This window comes from Cricetulus griseus, chromosome 4, assembly GCF_003668045.3.
Source record: "Cricetulus griseus strain 17A/GY chromosome 4, alternate assembly CriGri-PICRH-1.0, whole genome shotgun sequence".
Taxonomy (NCBI): Eukaryota; Metazoa; Chordata; class Mammalia; order Rodentia; family Cricetidae; genus Cricetulus; species Cricetulus griseus.
Genome location: NC_048597.1, coordinates 149,277,053 through 149,293,069, shown reverse-complemented (window position 1 = coordinate 149,293,069; position 16,017 = coordinate 149,277,053). Strand labels below are relative to the sequence as shown.

Below are 16,017 nucleotides of genomic sequence, written 5' to 3'. Positions count from 1 at the left end.
CAGTGTGGTTTTTGTTGGCTTAATCTGTATTTTGAGGATGCCCTGGCAGGATTTCTAGCCCAGTGATTTTCAACCTTTCTAACGCTACAACATGTTGTGGTGACCCCCAAACATAAAATTATTTCATTGTCACTTCATAACTGTAATTTTGCCACTGTTATGAATTGTTAAGTATCTGATATACGACCCAATGGGGTCATGGCCCACAGGTTGAGAACCACTATTAGGTTTTCTGGTGCTTTCTTCAACTGAGAACCCTTGCCCACCAGCTCATCATGTCAGTGCTCTTGGAGATTTGAGATGACAAAGCCAGGCGGTGATGTTGCACACCTTTAATCCCAGAACTCTGGAGGCAGAGGCAGGTGAATCTCTGAGTTCGAGGCCAGCCTGGGCTACAGAGAGAGTTCCAGGACAGCTACGGCTACAGACAGGAGAAAACCTATCTCCAAAGGGGGCGGGCGGTAAAAATTGAGATGACTGCAGCACCAGAACCCACGGAGTGGAAAAGCCTAAACTGCAAGTCAGTTTAGCCAGCCTGCTCTAGCCCTCCCATCCGAAGGGCAGGAAACGGAAGTGACGGAACCCCCGGCGCCTGGATCACCGCCCCTCTCATCCTCCCAGCCGGGAGAGAGGACACGAACCCGGAAGGGGCAGGGCGGGCGTCCGACGCACAGTGGCGGTTTGTTGTCCTGGCTTTCCGTAGCAGCCCGCGGAGTTTGAGTGTGAGGAGATCCAGGTCGCGGCAGGCTCCAGGCTTCGCAGGTTCCCCTGCCCAACTGCCCGAGCTTCCCCCGCCTTCCTGCACCGGCTCCGGCGGCGCGTCGTCCCCCGCCGCAGCGGGTCGTCCTCTCAGACCCAAGTCCTGTCCCTACGCCCATCTGTGCTCACCTCTGGGCAGTTTTCCATCTCCCCAACCAATCCTCGTTTCTCCTTCCTTTCATCCCCACTCCTCCCAGAGAGTAATTTTCAAACCATTTCCCCCCGTCTTTATTTCCTGCCCCCTCTTTCCTTTCTCCTAACCAGAAGTCAGATGCCAGGAGGTATGGCGCCCCTCAAGAAGCCTCGGAATCCCACAAAATTGCCTCTGGCTTTAGACCCTACGAAGAGCAAGGATGTTTTGGCAGTGCTGGCCGAGAGGAACCTGCCCATAGTACCAGTCGGGGCATGGGTGGAACCTGCCTCACCCAGTTGCTCGGAAATCCCAGCACAAGTGAGTGTCAGTTGGTCCAGATACAGTGATCCCTGCCCGCCTTTTTAAAATTAGCTTTCTCAGTCTTTGGTGCTTAGAGATGAGCAGCTGAAGGATGCTGTTTCTATTCTGTTACAGATTATATTCCTGCATAGGAATTATACAATCATGATGTATTTTCCAAAACTTGTCTCATCTTTTGTTGGCACAATCAAATATTATTTAAATACTTATTAGTCACTTACTATACAGGACATAATTCGTGGACCAGTAAATAGGCTATTTTATTTCACAAACTTGATTGTTTGCTGTGTAAGACATAGGTACTGTGTACATCTTCCAGACATTTTAACGTAATATGAATGACAGCTGGTCACACTTTAAATGTTAATTACTTGCTCAAATTTCTAAGTTTTTAAATGAAGATCTAGGCAAAATGAACTAAGAAAAGAGAAGAGAAAGAGTTTAATCCTGACAGAAACTCTGAGAAAGTTGTAGATTGCATGAGGACAAGGCAGCTTCTTGTTCATTCCTCTTCTGGTGTAAAGTAGGCCTTTTAGGAATTATTTGTTGACTGAATGAGGAAGTATGGTCCTTGTTGGCCCTGAAAGAATAGAATCGCAGTAACTACAGACAGGAAGAAGAGTTTGGATGAAGGGACACCCTTTCAAAAGTTTACACTTGTATATGTTTGAATGTGGCGTCTCATGCTAACACATGAGAGCGGTTATGCAAGATTTTTGTTTAGTTTTGTTTAGTGTTTCAACAAACTGTTCCTTAGTCTTTGTTTAGCTTTTATTGTGCATAGGGAACAAATCATGTTCCACGCTCCCTGTGTTTATGTTAAGCAAATATTGTCTAATATATGCAGATACCCAGAAAGTATGGAATGCAGGAAATCTGCAGTGTTGTATAGACAAGGTACTGAACATGGGGAAAAATATATTCTTAGTGCTCTTGATTTTAGAGGAGAAACAAGACACATTTGAACACATATAAGGGCTCTGGAGATGGCTTAGCAGTTAGAAGTACTTGTGCAAGCCTGATAACTGAGGTTCTAGTCCTGGAATCCAGGTTCAAGCTGGATGGGGTTGTGTACATTTGTAATCCCCACACTCCTGTATTGAGGTGGGAGGCAGAGGCAGGAGAATCTGCCAGAAGCTTGTGTGCCAGTCAGCCTGGAGTCAAGTAGCAGAGACAAGAGAAACCTGCCTCAAAACCAGGTGGAAGGACAGAGCCAACTTCTGATAAGTCCTTTGATCTCCACACATAAGATCATACCATGGCATGCACATGTATATACACTCACAAACAACCACACAAAATAAATTTTAAAAATTATAAATGTGGGAGTGGAGAGATAGCAGTTAAGAGTGCTCAGCACCCATAAGGCAGCTAGCAACTGCTTTTAACTCCAGTTCCAGAGAAAATCTAAACTTCTGGTCCCTGAGAGCACTGCAAGCATGTGGTGCACAGACATATATGCTGGCAAAATATCCATACACATAAAAGATAAAAATTAACACTAAAAGATTATAAAAGGCTAGATGTGGTAGCACACGCCTTTTATCCCAGCACTTGGGAGGCAGCAGCAGGTGTGTCTCTGAATTTGAGGCTAGCTTGGGAGTTCCAGGCCAGGCACAGTAAGACCCTGTCTCAAAAAAACAAAACAAACCCGAAACATCACCACCTCCCCCAGGTTTAAGGGTTAGGGAGACATTAGATTTAGAGGAATAATTAGAATAAATTACAACAGTTTAGGCATGAAGCATGTCATCAAAATTTCTTTAGTAATAGGGAATGAAAGAGGGGAAAGCCATGAAAAACTGAGTGAAATGGGAATCAATAAATAAGAATTAGTACTTTACAACTCTTTAATTCCATCTATTTATTTGTATATGTGTGTGGTGGGGAGGTCAGAAGACTTGTAGAAATTGACTCTCTCCTCCTACCATGTGGGTATTGGTGATGGAATTCTGCTCATCAGAGTCTTTACCTGCTTAGCTATCTCACTGGCCCAATACATTTTTTAATTACTAAGATACCTTTATAATGTCAGTATTATCAAACTCCTCAAAATTTGTTTTGTTACCATAACACCTTTTTTGGTGTTTAAAATAGTTTAATTTTAAGTTCTCAAATTCAGACTATTAAAATCTTGAAACAAAAATCAGATTGTCTTCTTTCCTCCTTTTAAATAATTCTATAATCATTTCCAGTCAAAGGGGGTTTGATCAAGCATCTGGTAGAACTCTTTTTTACATCAGCATATTTAATCTGGGAATCCATCCTTGTTAACAGGCGCAGCACTGTTAATTCAAAACTATGGTGAATGGTTGTTACTTGGCTAATCTAAAGACATATTTGTTATAAAGAAGAGCTTAAAATTCCAAGGGGTCTTTGTGGTTCATAAAAGCCTCATAGCTTCAGAACTTCATTTCTCTTTGGTAATGAAATTATTGGAAAAGTCACTGTGGTCTTATATATGATCTCTCTTGCATATACATCCCCCATTATCTTGGTATATACAAACCATTTCAGAACTTAGTGGCATAAAGCAGGTATTGTGTCAGGAGTTTACAGAATAAAGTGGCAAGTCTTTTATCTGCTTTAGTGTCCTGGGCCTCTGCTAAATGGCTTAAGTAACTAGATATATTTGGGACAGCTTGATGAATTCTCACTGTTAAAGTTCTTGGTTCTTTGTAGGCTGTTATGTCCACTAAGGCTTTTTCATGTGTGGCATTTGAGCTAGGATGACTAGAATACTTGGGTTCTGGCTGGATAGCTAGTTTGGCTAGCTGTGCTCCCTCTAACATGGGAGTCTCAGAATAGTCAGAATTCTTTTTGGGCACTGGCTTTCCTCATGGTGAACATTCCAGAGCTTCAGTAGAAGTTGCCTAATGACCTTGTGGGGGGAAGTTATAGACCTATTGTTGTTTATACATAGATAGTGTGGGAAAAGACACAATAGCATCAATACCAAGAGACTTGATTTATTTCCGTTAAGATATATCATTTTTGAAGACTAATTTCTGTATAATTTAAGCATTATCCAAAGAAAGGAGTGCTAAACATTCCCTGTCCTCAGAATTCATAATCTAGTAGGAGAGTTAGTAAGTTATTCATATTAAGATGAAATGTGCTATATAGCATAAGAGCTTAGAGGAAAGCGTAGATAGTCTTGAAGACTAAGAAGGCCTTTACTAGATGGGTGAAAGGGATGCTACGTTAAAAATGGAGTGAAAGGCACTTGGGAGACAGAGATGGGGTTGAGGTAAGCTTCAATTATGTAGTGGGCTGCAGACTAACTGGGGCTCGGGGCTATAATGGTGGCATACTTCCCTCAACCCAAAAAAAGAAGGGTGGCTAATTCTAAGTATGAAGGCACTACACATTGGGAACATGTCTGTGAATGGTGAACAAAATGGTACATCTACTGTTTACTATATTAGAAGCCGTAACATAAATGGGTCAAGATCAGTTTGTTCAGAATTAATGAAGACATCTTTGGTTTTGGTTGAATAAAACATTAAGATTTGATATGAGTATTCACAAATTCCTTTTTTTTTTAAAGCTTCTGACTTACTTTGAGTTCTTGGGACTCACTAGCGACACTTAGATAGGTGGTTTTGAACTGTGACTTCTTCGCTCTTCCAGAGACTGGATTATAGAACTGAGTTTTTGTTCTTCACAACTATACACTAACTTTTCTCCATTCATGACATCCCTCATGGACAAAAGCAATGACATTTAAGTTCATTTTTCTGTCTTTTCTCTTTAAAGACTTCAGCATACATGATTGAAGAGGAAATAAAGGAGCAGCAACGAAGAAAGCAAGAGTCTTTGAAACATTTTCAGAGACAAGTCAGGCACCGGGTAAATCAGCAAGTTAAGCTGAGAAAAAAGCAACAGCTTCAGAAATCTTGCAAAGCAGTAAGTTCCTAAGTGAGGTGGCTGGAATGGAAAGCTTGTGTGCTGTGAGACAGTATCAGGATCACTTCTCTCTTGATTCTGTGTAATTAGAATCCAATTTTCTACTGAGCACAGCCAATTTTCATGTAGAAAAACTTTTTATTCCTGTGTTGTTCTGACTTGCCTTTTTCCCTTTCACTACATACTTGAAAAAGAATGTCAGGATTTTGGGTGCATATTTAAATTTGAATTCCTTCTTTGCCACTGTCTAGCTATGTGACCTTGTGTTAATTACTTAACTTTTCTGATTGTGTAATAGTTTCCTTATTTATAAAATAGACAAATGTTGAGTATGGTGGCTCATACCTGTAATCTTAGTACTTGGGAAGCTGAGGCAGGAGGATTGCCATGAGTTCCAGACCTGGACTACATAATGAGACCCTGTCTCAAAAAAATAAGTACATATATAATATATATACATATGTATATATTATATATAATATATAAATATACATATATGGTATTGTTATGTAAATATGAGGCGTGTATTTAAAAGAGTTCTGTAAAGGAACAGAATGGATAGGGGAGTTATTAAAGTGACTTTCAGGCTATGGTCCAAGAAGTTCAACAGTGGCTATCTCTGATGGAAAGCAGGAATCCTGTAGTCATTTAGTCCATGAGACTGGATATCTCAGCAGTCCCAATCTGGTGCTAGAGTCCCAGAGGATTCTTAGACAGCTGCTACTCTTTTGGTCTATTTGGACTTGCAAAGAAGTAGCTTCTAATTAGGAAAGGAATGCCTCAGCAACAGGATGAACTTGCCAGTGAGACTGAGAGGAAGCAGACAAAAAAACCAAAAGCTCCCTTCTTCCATGTCTTTTTACTTGGACTGCCACCAGAAGGTGGCCTACATTTAGGGTGGATCTTCCCATCTCACATCATCCAATCAAGGAAGCCTCTCACAGGTGTGCCCAGCTGCTTGAGTTTTCCTTGATCCCAGATGTAGTCAAGTTGACAGTCACAATTAACCATTACAATATGATATGATACCTAATCTTATAGGATTGTAGAAGAGCTAGGTGTGATAGTCTAGTTAAATTATTAACACATGGTAGGTGCCTGGTAAATGTTAGTCCCTCTGTCAGCTAAGGCTCCTCTCCCCTGCCACTCCATTGTTCTGGTTGAAAATCTTAAGGCTGCTAGGAAGGATTATTTGTGCTAGAAGGGAATAGAGTCTCACTATCCCTCCTTTTTTCCTTTGTGTAGGCAGAAAAGGAAGGCTCTGTAGCCATGCAATGTTCAGATTCGGCACATTTAACTCCTAAAAGGACAAGTGTTTTTCCCAGCAATTTGAACGCTGCTATGGGAAGTTATATGTTATCCTCTTCCCAGGTGCTTGGGGATGCCACAGAAGTCGGGGAGAATCAGAATCATTTGTTTGAACAGCAAGCTCAAGCTGTAAGTACAGGTACATTTCATTTTATATTTGTAATGTTTCCCTTTAGTCCTTAGAGATTAGGAGTTAACATACTGAATTTCACTTTTCTTCTTGTGTGTATTATGTGGTGTGTGTGTGTGTGTGTGTGTGTGTACGCTTGCATGGGCTTGAGGTTAACATCAGTTGTCTTTCTCAGTCACCCTTCCATGTTGTATATTGAGGCAGGGTCTCTCACTGAACCTGGTGCCCTACTCCCTATCTCTTGCCCCTCTTATGTAGGGATTTATACATGAACCACCAGCTCACCTGGATTTTTATGTGGGTTCTGGGGATTTGAACTTCGGTCTTCACAGTTACACAGTAAGCTCTTTACCTGCTGAGCTATCTTCCCAGCCCCAAGTTTACTTTTTTATTGCCACTTTTTTTTTTTCAGGGACTAGTATGATAGTGCTTATTTTCCTTTTTCAAAAATTGTTGACTTATGGATTGATTGGCTGGTTGGCTGATAATGTCTTGCTATGTAGCCCAGACTGTCCTCTTCCTTCTATTTCCCAAGTGCTGGGATTATACACATGAGCCACCATACCTTCCTTATTTATAAATATCTTTTTTGCATTCGCTTTTTGGTAAGACATTGTAAAACTATCTAAAGAAAGGTATTAACAGTCTAGAATTCAAAATTTATTAGAAAGAGTCTTAAGTCAAAGAACATCGAATTTCCCAATTGTATTAAATTATGTTCTTTATATACTATTGGCCGTTAGTAGCTGTGGACAAGAATGATCTTAACCTTTGATGCTAAGGGATTCAGTACAGTTAAAGAGTATTTCATTTATTGTTTTTGTTTATATTACTTTTCTCTTTTAAATTAATTATCACAATAAAATTATCTACTATATGTCAGGCAATAATATAGTAAATTATTAACATATCAGAATACTTGGAAAAAATTGTAGTGACTTTTTTAAAGATTTTATTTATTTATTATGTATACAACATTCTGCTTCCATATATATCTGCACACCAGAAGAGGGTACCAGATCTCATTACAGATGGTTGCGAGCCATCATCTGGGAATTGAACTCAAGACCTCTGGAAGAGCAGTGGAGCTCTTAACCTCTGAGCCATCTCTCCAGCCCCATGTAGTGATTCTTTAAATGTATCTGATGCTTAAAATTGAAAGCATTGTGAATAGCAGCATACTCCCCATCCAGTCAGTTCCTTTCTTGGTTACCTGAGCTTTTGTTGATGTGTCTACTTTAAGAATTGTTCTTTATCTTATTTGAAAACACATATTTAGGGATAGTGAGAAGAAAAGAAAAGGAAAAAATTGTGGTAAATAATGACCACATGAAAATAAAAGCCATTTTACCTCCTGAGTTAATTTACTTTTCTGAGTCCTTACATAGCTTCAGGGATTGACCTAACTGGGGCAGCAAGACAGATGTTTAGGGACACCTGTACAGACAAACTAGGATCAAATGGACTGGGTGCTCTGATGGAGAAGCTGCAGCATCCTGGAAGTTGAGCTTATTTATTGTGGAGTTGAGCAGTGAGGCGGGTTATGGCATACGGCTGAATCAAGGAAGCAGAGCTTCTGGTATGCAGCTAGATCAAGGAGGCATATTTAGCTAATCTCAGGAGCCATCTTTTAAGGGAATAGTCTTGGGCTAAGAGGAGAAAGCTATGATGAACGTTTTCTGCACATGTTACCAACATTGGCACATGGAGTAGAGAAAGGACTTGCTATTCCTCTGAACCTCACCCAGGGAAGACTTCACCACTTTCAAGGCATTGTGGTTCTTGACATGGCTGTGTCCATATCAACAACACACATTCACTCAGGATTTTACTCATATCCACAGTATTTGGTCATAACCAGATTGCACTATATGTATAGAGAGAGCTTTACAAGGCATGTGCTATCATCTTCAAACTTTGTTTTGAAATTTCTTTTGCCTCAAACTTTTTTCTTTGTTTGGGAGCATTGTGTGATTTGTAGTAATCATTTTTATAATTATTTTAATTTTCTTTTTAAAGTTTATAAATAGGAGCTAGATGGAGTGATGCATACTTATAATCTTAGCCTTCAGGAGTCAGGTCGGGAAAATAGAAAATTGGATGCTACATAGACTTTGCCTTAATAAAAAAGAAAAAAACTGAAGAATTTATTAAACCAGATACTGGTTACATTATAAGATATAGAAGAGTGAAGGACAGATCCAGCCTTTACCATCATGATTATAAATATAAATCTCATTATAATAAGGATTTTTATAGAACACATCAGTCCGAATGTAAGTGAACACATTGTGTTTGTTAAGTGTTGTGGGGAGTTCTAATATGTGAAATAAGACCCTCTATGGGTTGACATTTCCAGGTAGATATACTGTAGTCTCTTATACCCCAAATCTAGTAAGTAATATAGACATATTTGATGTGTTTAACCAAAAAAGTTGTGCCATGGGAATTTCAAATTTTAAAATTCTAAGGAAATAGTAGAGAGAGTATTCATGCAAGAGATGGAATTGAACTGTTTATTTTTAATTGTTATGCTGAACTGAACTGACACATACATTCAAGAGACTTTTTGAGAGAGGAACAGTGAAAAGTGTAGGGTCTATAATGTGCTTGATATGTTCTAGAATAAGTGATGAAGTCTTTCTAGTTGGTAGTTAATAAAGGAAAATAAGGTTATGCCAGGTCTTGGTGGCTCACGCCTTTAATCACAGCACCCGGGATGCAGAGGCAGGCGGATCTCTGTTGAGTTTGAGGCCAACCTGATCTACAGAGTGAGTTCCAGGACAGTTTCCAAAGCTACAGAGAAACCCTGTCTCGGAAAGGAAGAAAGAAAGAAAGGAAGGAAGGAAGGAAGGAAGGAAGGAAGGAAGGAAAGAAGAAAGGAAAGGGAGAAAGATTATAAAGAACCTTTGTATTATGAAAGTTTAAAAGTTTGTATATCTTTTCATTCTTTTTCCTTGAAAAAAGATGACTTAGTAAAGAATGTTTGGTGACTTATTGATTTGGTCCTGTGAACTTTTGCCCACACAGCCCTATGACCACAGTTGTTTTTATTCTTACTGTTTCTGTTGCACTTTCAATCCACTAGATGTCATTATGAAACCAGACAGTGGAACTGTTGAAGCATTAACTCCTTTACTTTACCTAGCACTGATTAGAGTCTGGCATCATAATTTGGTTTCTGAATGTTAGTGAACTTTTCACTTTTTGTTTCTTTAAACTGGAGAAAAATAGAATCCTGGGGTTGGGATTTTCAGTTAATTCACCCAGCTTTTTATTTTATTATTTTATGTGATTTGGCTTACCTCTGCCTTCCGAGTCCTGGGATTAGAGGTGTGTGCCAACTACACCTTCGTAGCAGTGGGTTTTTAAAGTTCATTGATGTTGAGATATTTAAGGATGAAATAATTTGACACCTGGAATATACTTAATAATATAAGGATCAGCTAGTGTCTTAATCACTTTGCTGTTGCCATGACAAAATGCCTTGACAAAGGCAACTTAAGGGAGAAGGCTTATTTAGGCCTAGAGCTCCAGGGACATGCAGTCCATTATGGCTGGGAAGACATGGCAGCTGACAAGGAAGGTGTGGCCTTGCGAGCAGGAGACTAGCTGGACATACTGTGTCTGCACTCAAAAAGCAGAGTCTGGAGAAAGTACAGCTGTGCACTGCCTTCCAAGTGCTAGGATTAAAGGTGTGCACCACCACTGTCCTGCCCCTAGATTCTTTTTTTTTCCCTTGGATTTTTGAGGCAGGGTTTCTTTGTGGCTTTGAAGGCTGTTCTGGAACTAGCTCTTGTACACCAGGCTGGTCTTGAATTCACAGAAATCTGCCTGCCTCTGCCTGCCAAGTGCTGGGATTAAAGGCGTGGGCCACTACCACCCAGCCCCTAGATTCTGTATAAGAGAAAACATGATACTTTGTTCCTTTCCTCATTACTACTTGTTCCCCTCTCTCTTTTAGACCTTTTCTTTCTTATATACAGCACACATAAGAGAAAACTGTATATAAGGGAAAACGTGCAAATGCTTTTATCTGAGTCTGGTTTATTTCATCTAACATGATGATCTCCAGTTCCAGCCAATGAGCAAATGACATTATTTCATTTCTCTTTATGGATGAATACAATTCCATTTGTGTATATCTATCACATGTTTTCTTCATTGATAAGCATTTGTGAAGGTCTCCTTTCTTGGCTGTTTTAAATAGTGTACAGCAATAAAATGGATGTGCAACTATGTCTGTGATATGCTGACTTAGATTCCTTTGGGTATATATACAGGAATTCTAGACCTGGATCCCATGATGGTTCTGTTTTTAGTTTTTGAGATGCTTCAAACTGATCTCCATAGTGGCTGCAGCAGTTTGTGTTCCTACCAATAATATAACCTTTAACTTAACCCCTCACATCCATCCAGCATTCTCACTGGGTTTAGATACAGTCTCAAAGTAGTTTTTAAATATTCACTTCCCTGGTAGCTAAGCCTGTTAAGCACTTGTAAAAATGTTTCTTAGCCATTTGTATTTTTTCTTTTGAGAACTGTCTGCAGTTCATTTGTCTATTTATTGACTGGATGATTCTCCTTTTTTAGTGTCTAAGTTTTTCAGTTCTTTATAGATTAATCTTCTGTCAGATGTGTGGTTAGTAACGATTTTCTCTCATTCTGAAAGGTTCATAACTCTGTTGTTTTTTTACTGTGCAGAAATGTTTTAATTTCATGCAACCACATTTGTCAATTCTTAGAACAATTTCCTGTGCTATTGGAGTGCTTTTTAGTGTTTCTTGAAGTGTTTCCTGTGTTTTCTTCTAACAGTTGAGTTACAGGTCTCATATAAAGATCTTATATTTGATCCATTTTGATTTTTTTTGGCATAGGAGTGTCATATGAATTTAATATCATCCTTCTATATGCTGTGTTGTTTTTATTCTCTCATTATACCACCAGATTTCTAGCCTTTTTCTATCCTAGAAGTAATTACTTTATGTAATTAAGATCTGTTTTTATTTTTAATTTTTTGTGTGTTTCTGTGTATCTGTGTGGCTTCAGGAAGGCTAGAAAGGGGCATCATATCCTCTGGAGCTGGAGTTACAGGCAGTTATGAGCCAGCCGCCTGATGTGAGTGCTGGGAACTGAACTCGGGTCCTCTGGAAGAGAAGCAAGCATTCTTAATCACTCAACCATCTCTAGCCCTCTAAGTAAATATTTAAGCAATGTGAAATAATTGTTAAATTATCTATAAGGTGTGTTCTTACTTTTCTGTTGCTGTGCTAAGATACCGTGACCAAGGCAACTTATAGAAGAAACAGTTTATTCTGGCTTACAGTTTCAGAGGGTGAGTCCATGACCATCATGATGGGGAGCATGGCAGCAAGCAGGCAGGCATGGCGCTGGAGCAATAGGAAGACCAAGAGAAGAGGGAGAGAAGAGAGAGATAACTAGGAATGGTGTGGGCTTTCTAAAACCTCATAGCCCACCCCAAATGACATGACTCCTAAGACCGAACCTCCTAACCCTTCTCGAACAATTCCAACAACTGGGGACCAAGTATTCAAATATGTGAGCCCATGGGAACCATTTTTCATTCAAACCACCAGAGGCACCATTCAGGTAATTCAGGCTAACCCAAACAAGAGAAAAGTTTGTATCAAGAAAACACACAGTTGGTGCTGTAGAGATTGCACATTGGTTATACAAGCACACTGGTCCTACATAGTCAGTATGAGGTCACCTAGACCACATGAGACCTTATCTCAAACTTACTCCCCTACTACAAAATCTGTATAATTTGCAAATATAATGCATTATATTTAAATAAAATCAACTTTGGATGGCTATTATGGCATTGCACATATCTTAAATTGGTAATAAGTTCCATATCAACAGAGTGGATAGTATTGTATAAATGTTAAGCCTATCTTTTCCTATGACCTATATAGTATTAATAGTTTTAGTTTGGTTACACATAAATTCTGTCTTTCCAATGGGCTAAATTACATGAACAAATTAAAAGAGCTAAAGAAAAGTATATGATGTAGTTGTTAAATTTTACCCTGTTGTTGAGTATTTTAAATTTGTTTTATTATATAATAATATTGGCCTATATTTTGATGTTTAAATCTTAACATTTGTTTATTTACTATAATTTTGTTTCATCAGGTAAAGATCTTTTTGCTAATGATTAAAACTGTTTCTGAGCATGACATAGGTCTCTCTGTTGTTGTTACATGTAGAAGACACTGTATTCAGACCTGTATTACTTGATATGCAGCTCTTCAGCCACTGTTCCAAGCAGCTAAGGCTGGGGAGGAGGCTGTCAGCTTTTAGTAGAGCTTGTGAGATGCCTGTTTTCCTCAGAAGGCCCTAGAAATGCCTGCTTTTTTACATACAGAATACTGTCTCTTAAAAGTTCAGAGTGAGTGAACTTTTTTGTTGATTGGTGTTTCTACTGGATGGAAAAAAACCTAGGCTTGTGTTCTGTACCTAAGGTTTGAAATAGCATGTGTGTGTGTAAAATTGTGTAAAGAAATAAAGAATAAGGTATATATAATATACCCATTTTAAAAACAGAACTTTGCCCATTTCCACATTTCTTCCTCCTCAAAAGCTACTGTTTGATTTTTTTTTTTAAGTTTTATAAGTTTTGGTAGTAACATTCATATTTCTAAATAATAAATTGTTTTGTGACAAAACTTCTGAGAGACACAACACACAACAGACCAAAGTACAGATACCACCAAAGTCCAATTTGATGAACCAGTGTGTTTTACTGTGGTTAGTTCCAGGAGCATGGGTGAGGGGTTACTTAGAGGCACAGAAAGACTCAAAGCTGCATCACCAAAGCCCACCCCAGCATAGTGACAGCTCACACAGCTGGGGACCTGGAGCACACTGCACAGCCTGCAGGCAGCTCCATGGGTTGGAGAGTGTCCTTCCCTGGTGCCTCAGTTGGTGTAAACCTCTTCCAGGCAGCTGGTATGGTCTGAATTTTCTTGGCAGGTTTTCTCCTGAGAGTCTGCTTTGAAGCTTAGCTTGTTTGAGTCTTGGCTGCTCAGTGCCTGAGGTGGGCTCCCACATTTGACTGCTCACTCTGCCAGGGAGGAGCCTAGTCAATCTGCTTCTGCTGTGGTTCCAGGACAACCTGAGGCTCTTTTGGGTTGTTTACCTTCCTGTGTAAAGAGTTCCCTAGTGGGTGGGGGGGGGGGGAAATGTTTCAATCTCAGAAGAAACTGTTACACAATATAGGCTTGTGGCCGAAATTCTTATTGATGTCCCATTAGGAAAGGTGAGGATTTGGCTTACTTTTCTTTCCATCTTGCCATTACACACATACTTTTCCATCCATTACCCTCGCTTTAAAATATTACTATACTAAAGTTTTGCTTAGATTGAGATTCAGTATTTTCATTGTCATAAGTATTTATCACAGCTGAGCCAGGTGATAACTGCAATTTTTTTTAATGTAGTTATATTGATTTTTTTTTATTTGCTGGGTTTTCTTTACAGTTGTGAATTTTTCATCTCCACTATGGAATTATTTGTTTTTAAGATTATTTTATTTATACTGATGTTTGTGTTGCAGGGTAGGGCTCATGGAGGCAAGAAGAGGGCATCAAATCCCTCTTTGTGAGCGAGTTGTGAGTCTCCCAACATGGATGCTGGGACTGAACTCGGGTCCTTTGGAAGAACAGTATGTGTTTCTAGTGGCTGAGCCATTTCACAAACCATTTGTTTGTTTTGAGGCAGTCTTACACCTTAACTGAAACTGTGGAACTTACTACTTAGCTGAGACTGGCCTTGAAACTGCAACAATCCTCCTGCCTGAGTCTCCCAAGTGTTGGGATTATAGGCATAAGCTACTACAACCAGTTCTATCAAAAAAGCTTAAGTTGGCTAATCATTCAATACTAGTCTGTTAATAATTAATATCTGTAAAAGATTGAGTTGTATGTCTAGTTTTGTATAAGAAAGACACTATTAAATTTTGTATTCTGAATATGCTTCCAAACATACATATATAAGTACATGCATATACAGTGATCACCATTATCTCACATACAAGTGTTCTTTATACTAGTTTCTTTTAATTATCAAATAATTTTATACTAGTAATAGCTATTTTCTGTGTTTTTGTGTTATGAGTATTAACTTTGGTCCTTTTATTAGTTACACTTTTTTGTGGCTGCTCTAACATATTGCCTCAACTTTTTTTGTTTTGTTTTTGAGATAGTGTCTCACTCAGTTTTGAGACAGTAGCCCAAAACAGTTTTAAACTCACTGTGTATCCTAGGCTGGCCTTGTGCTCATGTTCCTGCCTCAGCATCCCAAATTCTATGATTATAATAGGTATATGTCAATACACCCAGATTACCCAACTTAAATGGCTAAAGTATTAGAAATGTATTTGCTGAGGGTTCTAGAAGCTAGACATCTAAACTGAGTTTCCTGGCCTCCTAACCAAGGTATCAGCAGGTCAACCTTCCCGTAGATTTTAGAAGAAAATGTTCCTTGACCTTTCTAGCTTTTGGTGTTTATCTGCTGTCATTCCTTTTCTTGGAGCTACATCCTGTGAGCCTTTGTCTGCATCTTCACATTATCCCCTTTTCTCTACTGTTCTCTTACACAGACACTTGTGGTGGCAGTTAGTGCCCATGGGATAATCTGAGATTGTTTCCCTGTATTAGTACTCTTAACCATATCAGCAAAGGCCCCTTTGCCTTATAAAATGTCATTTAGAGTTGCAGGGATTAGGATCTAGTATTTTTGGTTGGCCAATATTCAGACTGCTATAGTTCTTGTCATTGAAAAGACTTTCACAAGGTTGAGGTTTGGCAAAGAGTTAGGGTAATGAAAGAGCAACAGAACACAGTGCTTTTTCTGGCTGCTGGACCAGTTGAAAAACCTGCTTATGACTCGGACTCTAATAGGAATTAGTAGTTGATGGGAAATGAAGATTCTGATACCTGTTCTTAGATGCATTACAACAGACTACCATCTACCTTTGAAATCTTTGGCCCTATTGTATGGGTCATTGAAACCTATTCTGCTTGACAATGAATACAGCAGCATATGGCTTGCTATATGTTTAGCTTTAACTGCACAGAATGTCTTTTTGTATTGTCAGTAACTGTCTTGATTTCTGTTGCCACTCTGCACCGGATTCCGAAGTCTTCCTTTGGGTAGAACTAAGAGTAATGTTTCAAGCTGGTTTACCTGGATAGAGGTATAGACCTCTAGAAGCAAGGGCTAAAGAGAGAACATAGTCAGAGTGTTTTTTTTTTAATCATTAGCTCATTATTAGTAAAAATTACATAGTATCGATTATTATATTACTAAGTCATAGTTTTCTTCAAGGAAGACCTGGTACTATTAGCATTTTAATGGTGGCTTAGAAGTATTCCTAGCCTTGCTGTATTTTCTTTAATTAATATGGAGATGTTTGTTCTTTACTTGATCC

The 16,017-nt window shown here is 39.1% G+C and overlaps 1 protein-coding gene across 1 annotated transcript in view; it reads left to right on the top strand.

Moving 5' to 3' along the window:
- Positions 1–618: 618 nt before the first annotated feature.
- Ccdc15 (coiled-coil domain containing 15) overlaps positions 619–16,017 on the top strand; it is a 91,240-nt gene continuing 75,841 nt past the window's right edge. Inside the window, 4 exon segments of the mRNA XM_027411809.2 lie at positions 619–736; positions 1,024–1,210; positions 4,973–5,122; positions 6,368–6,559. Of these exon segments, the coding sequence (XP_027267610.2) occupies positions 1,031–1,210; positions 4,973–5,122; positions 6,368–6,559 (522 nt within the window). The 5' untranslated portion in view covers positions 619–736; positions 1,024–1,030.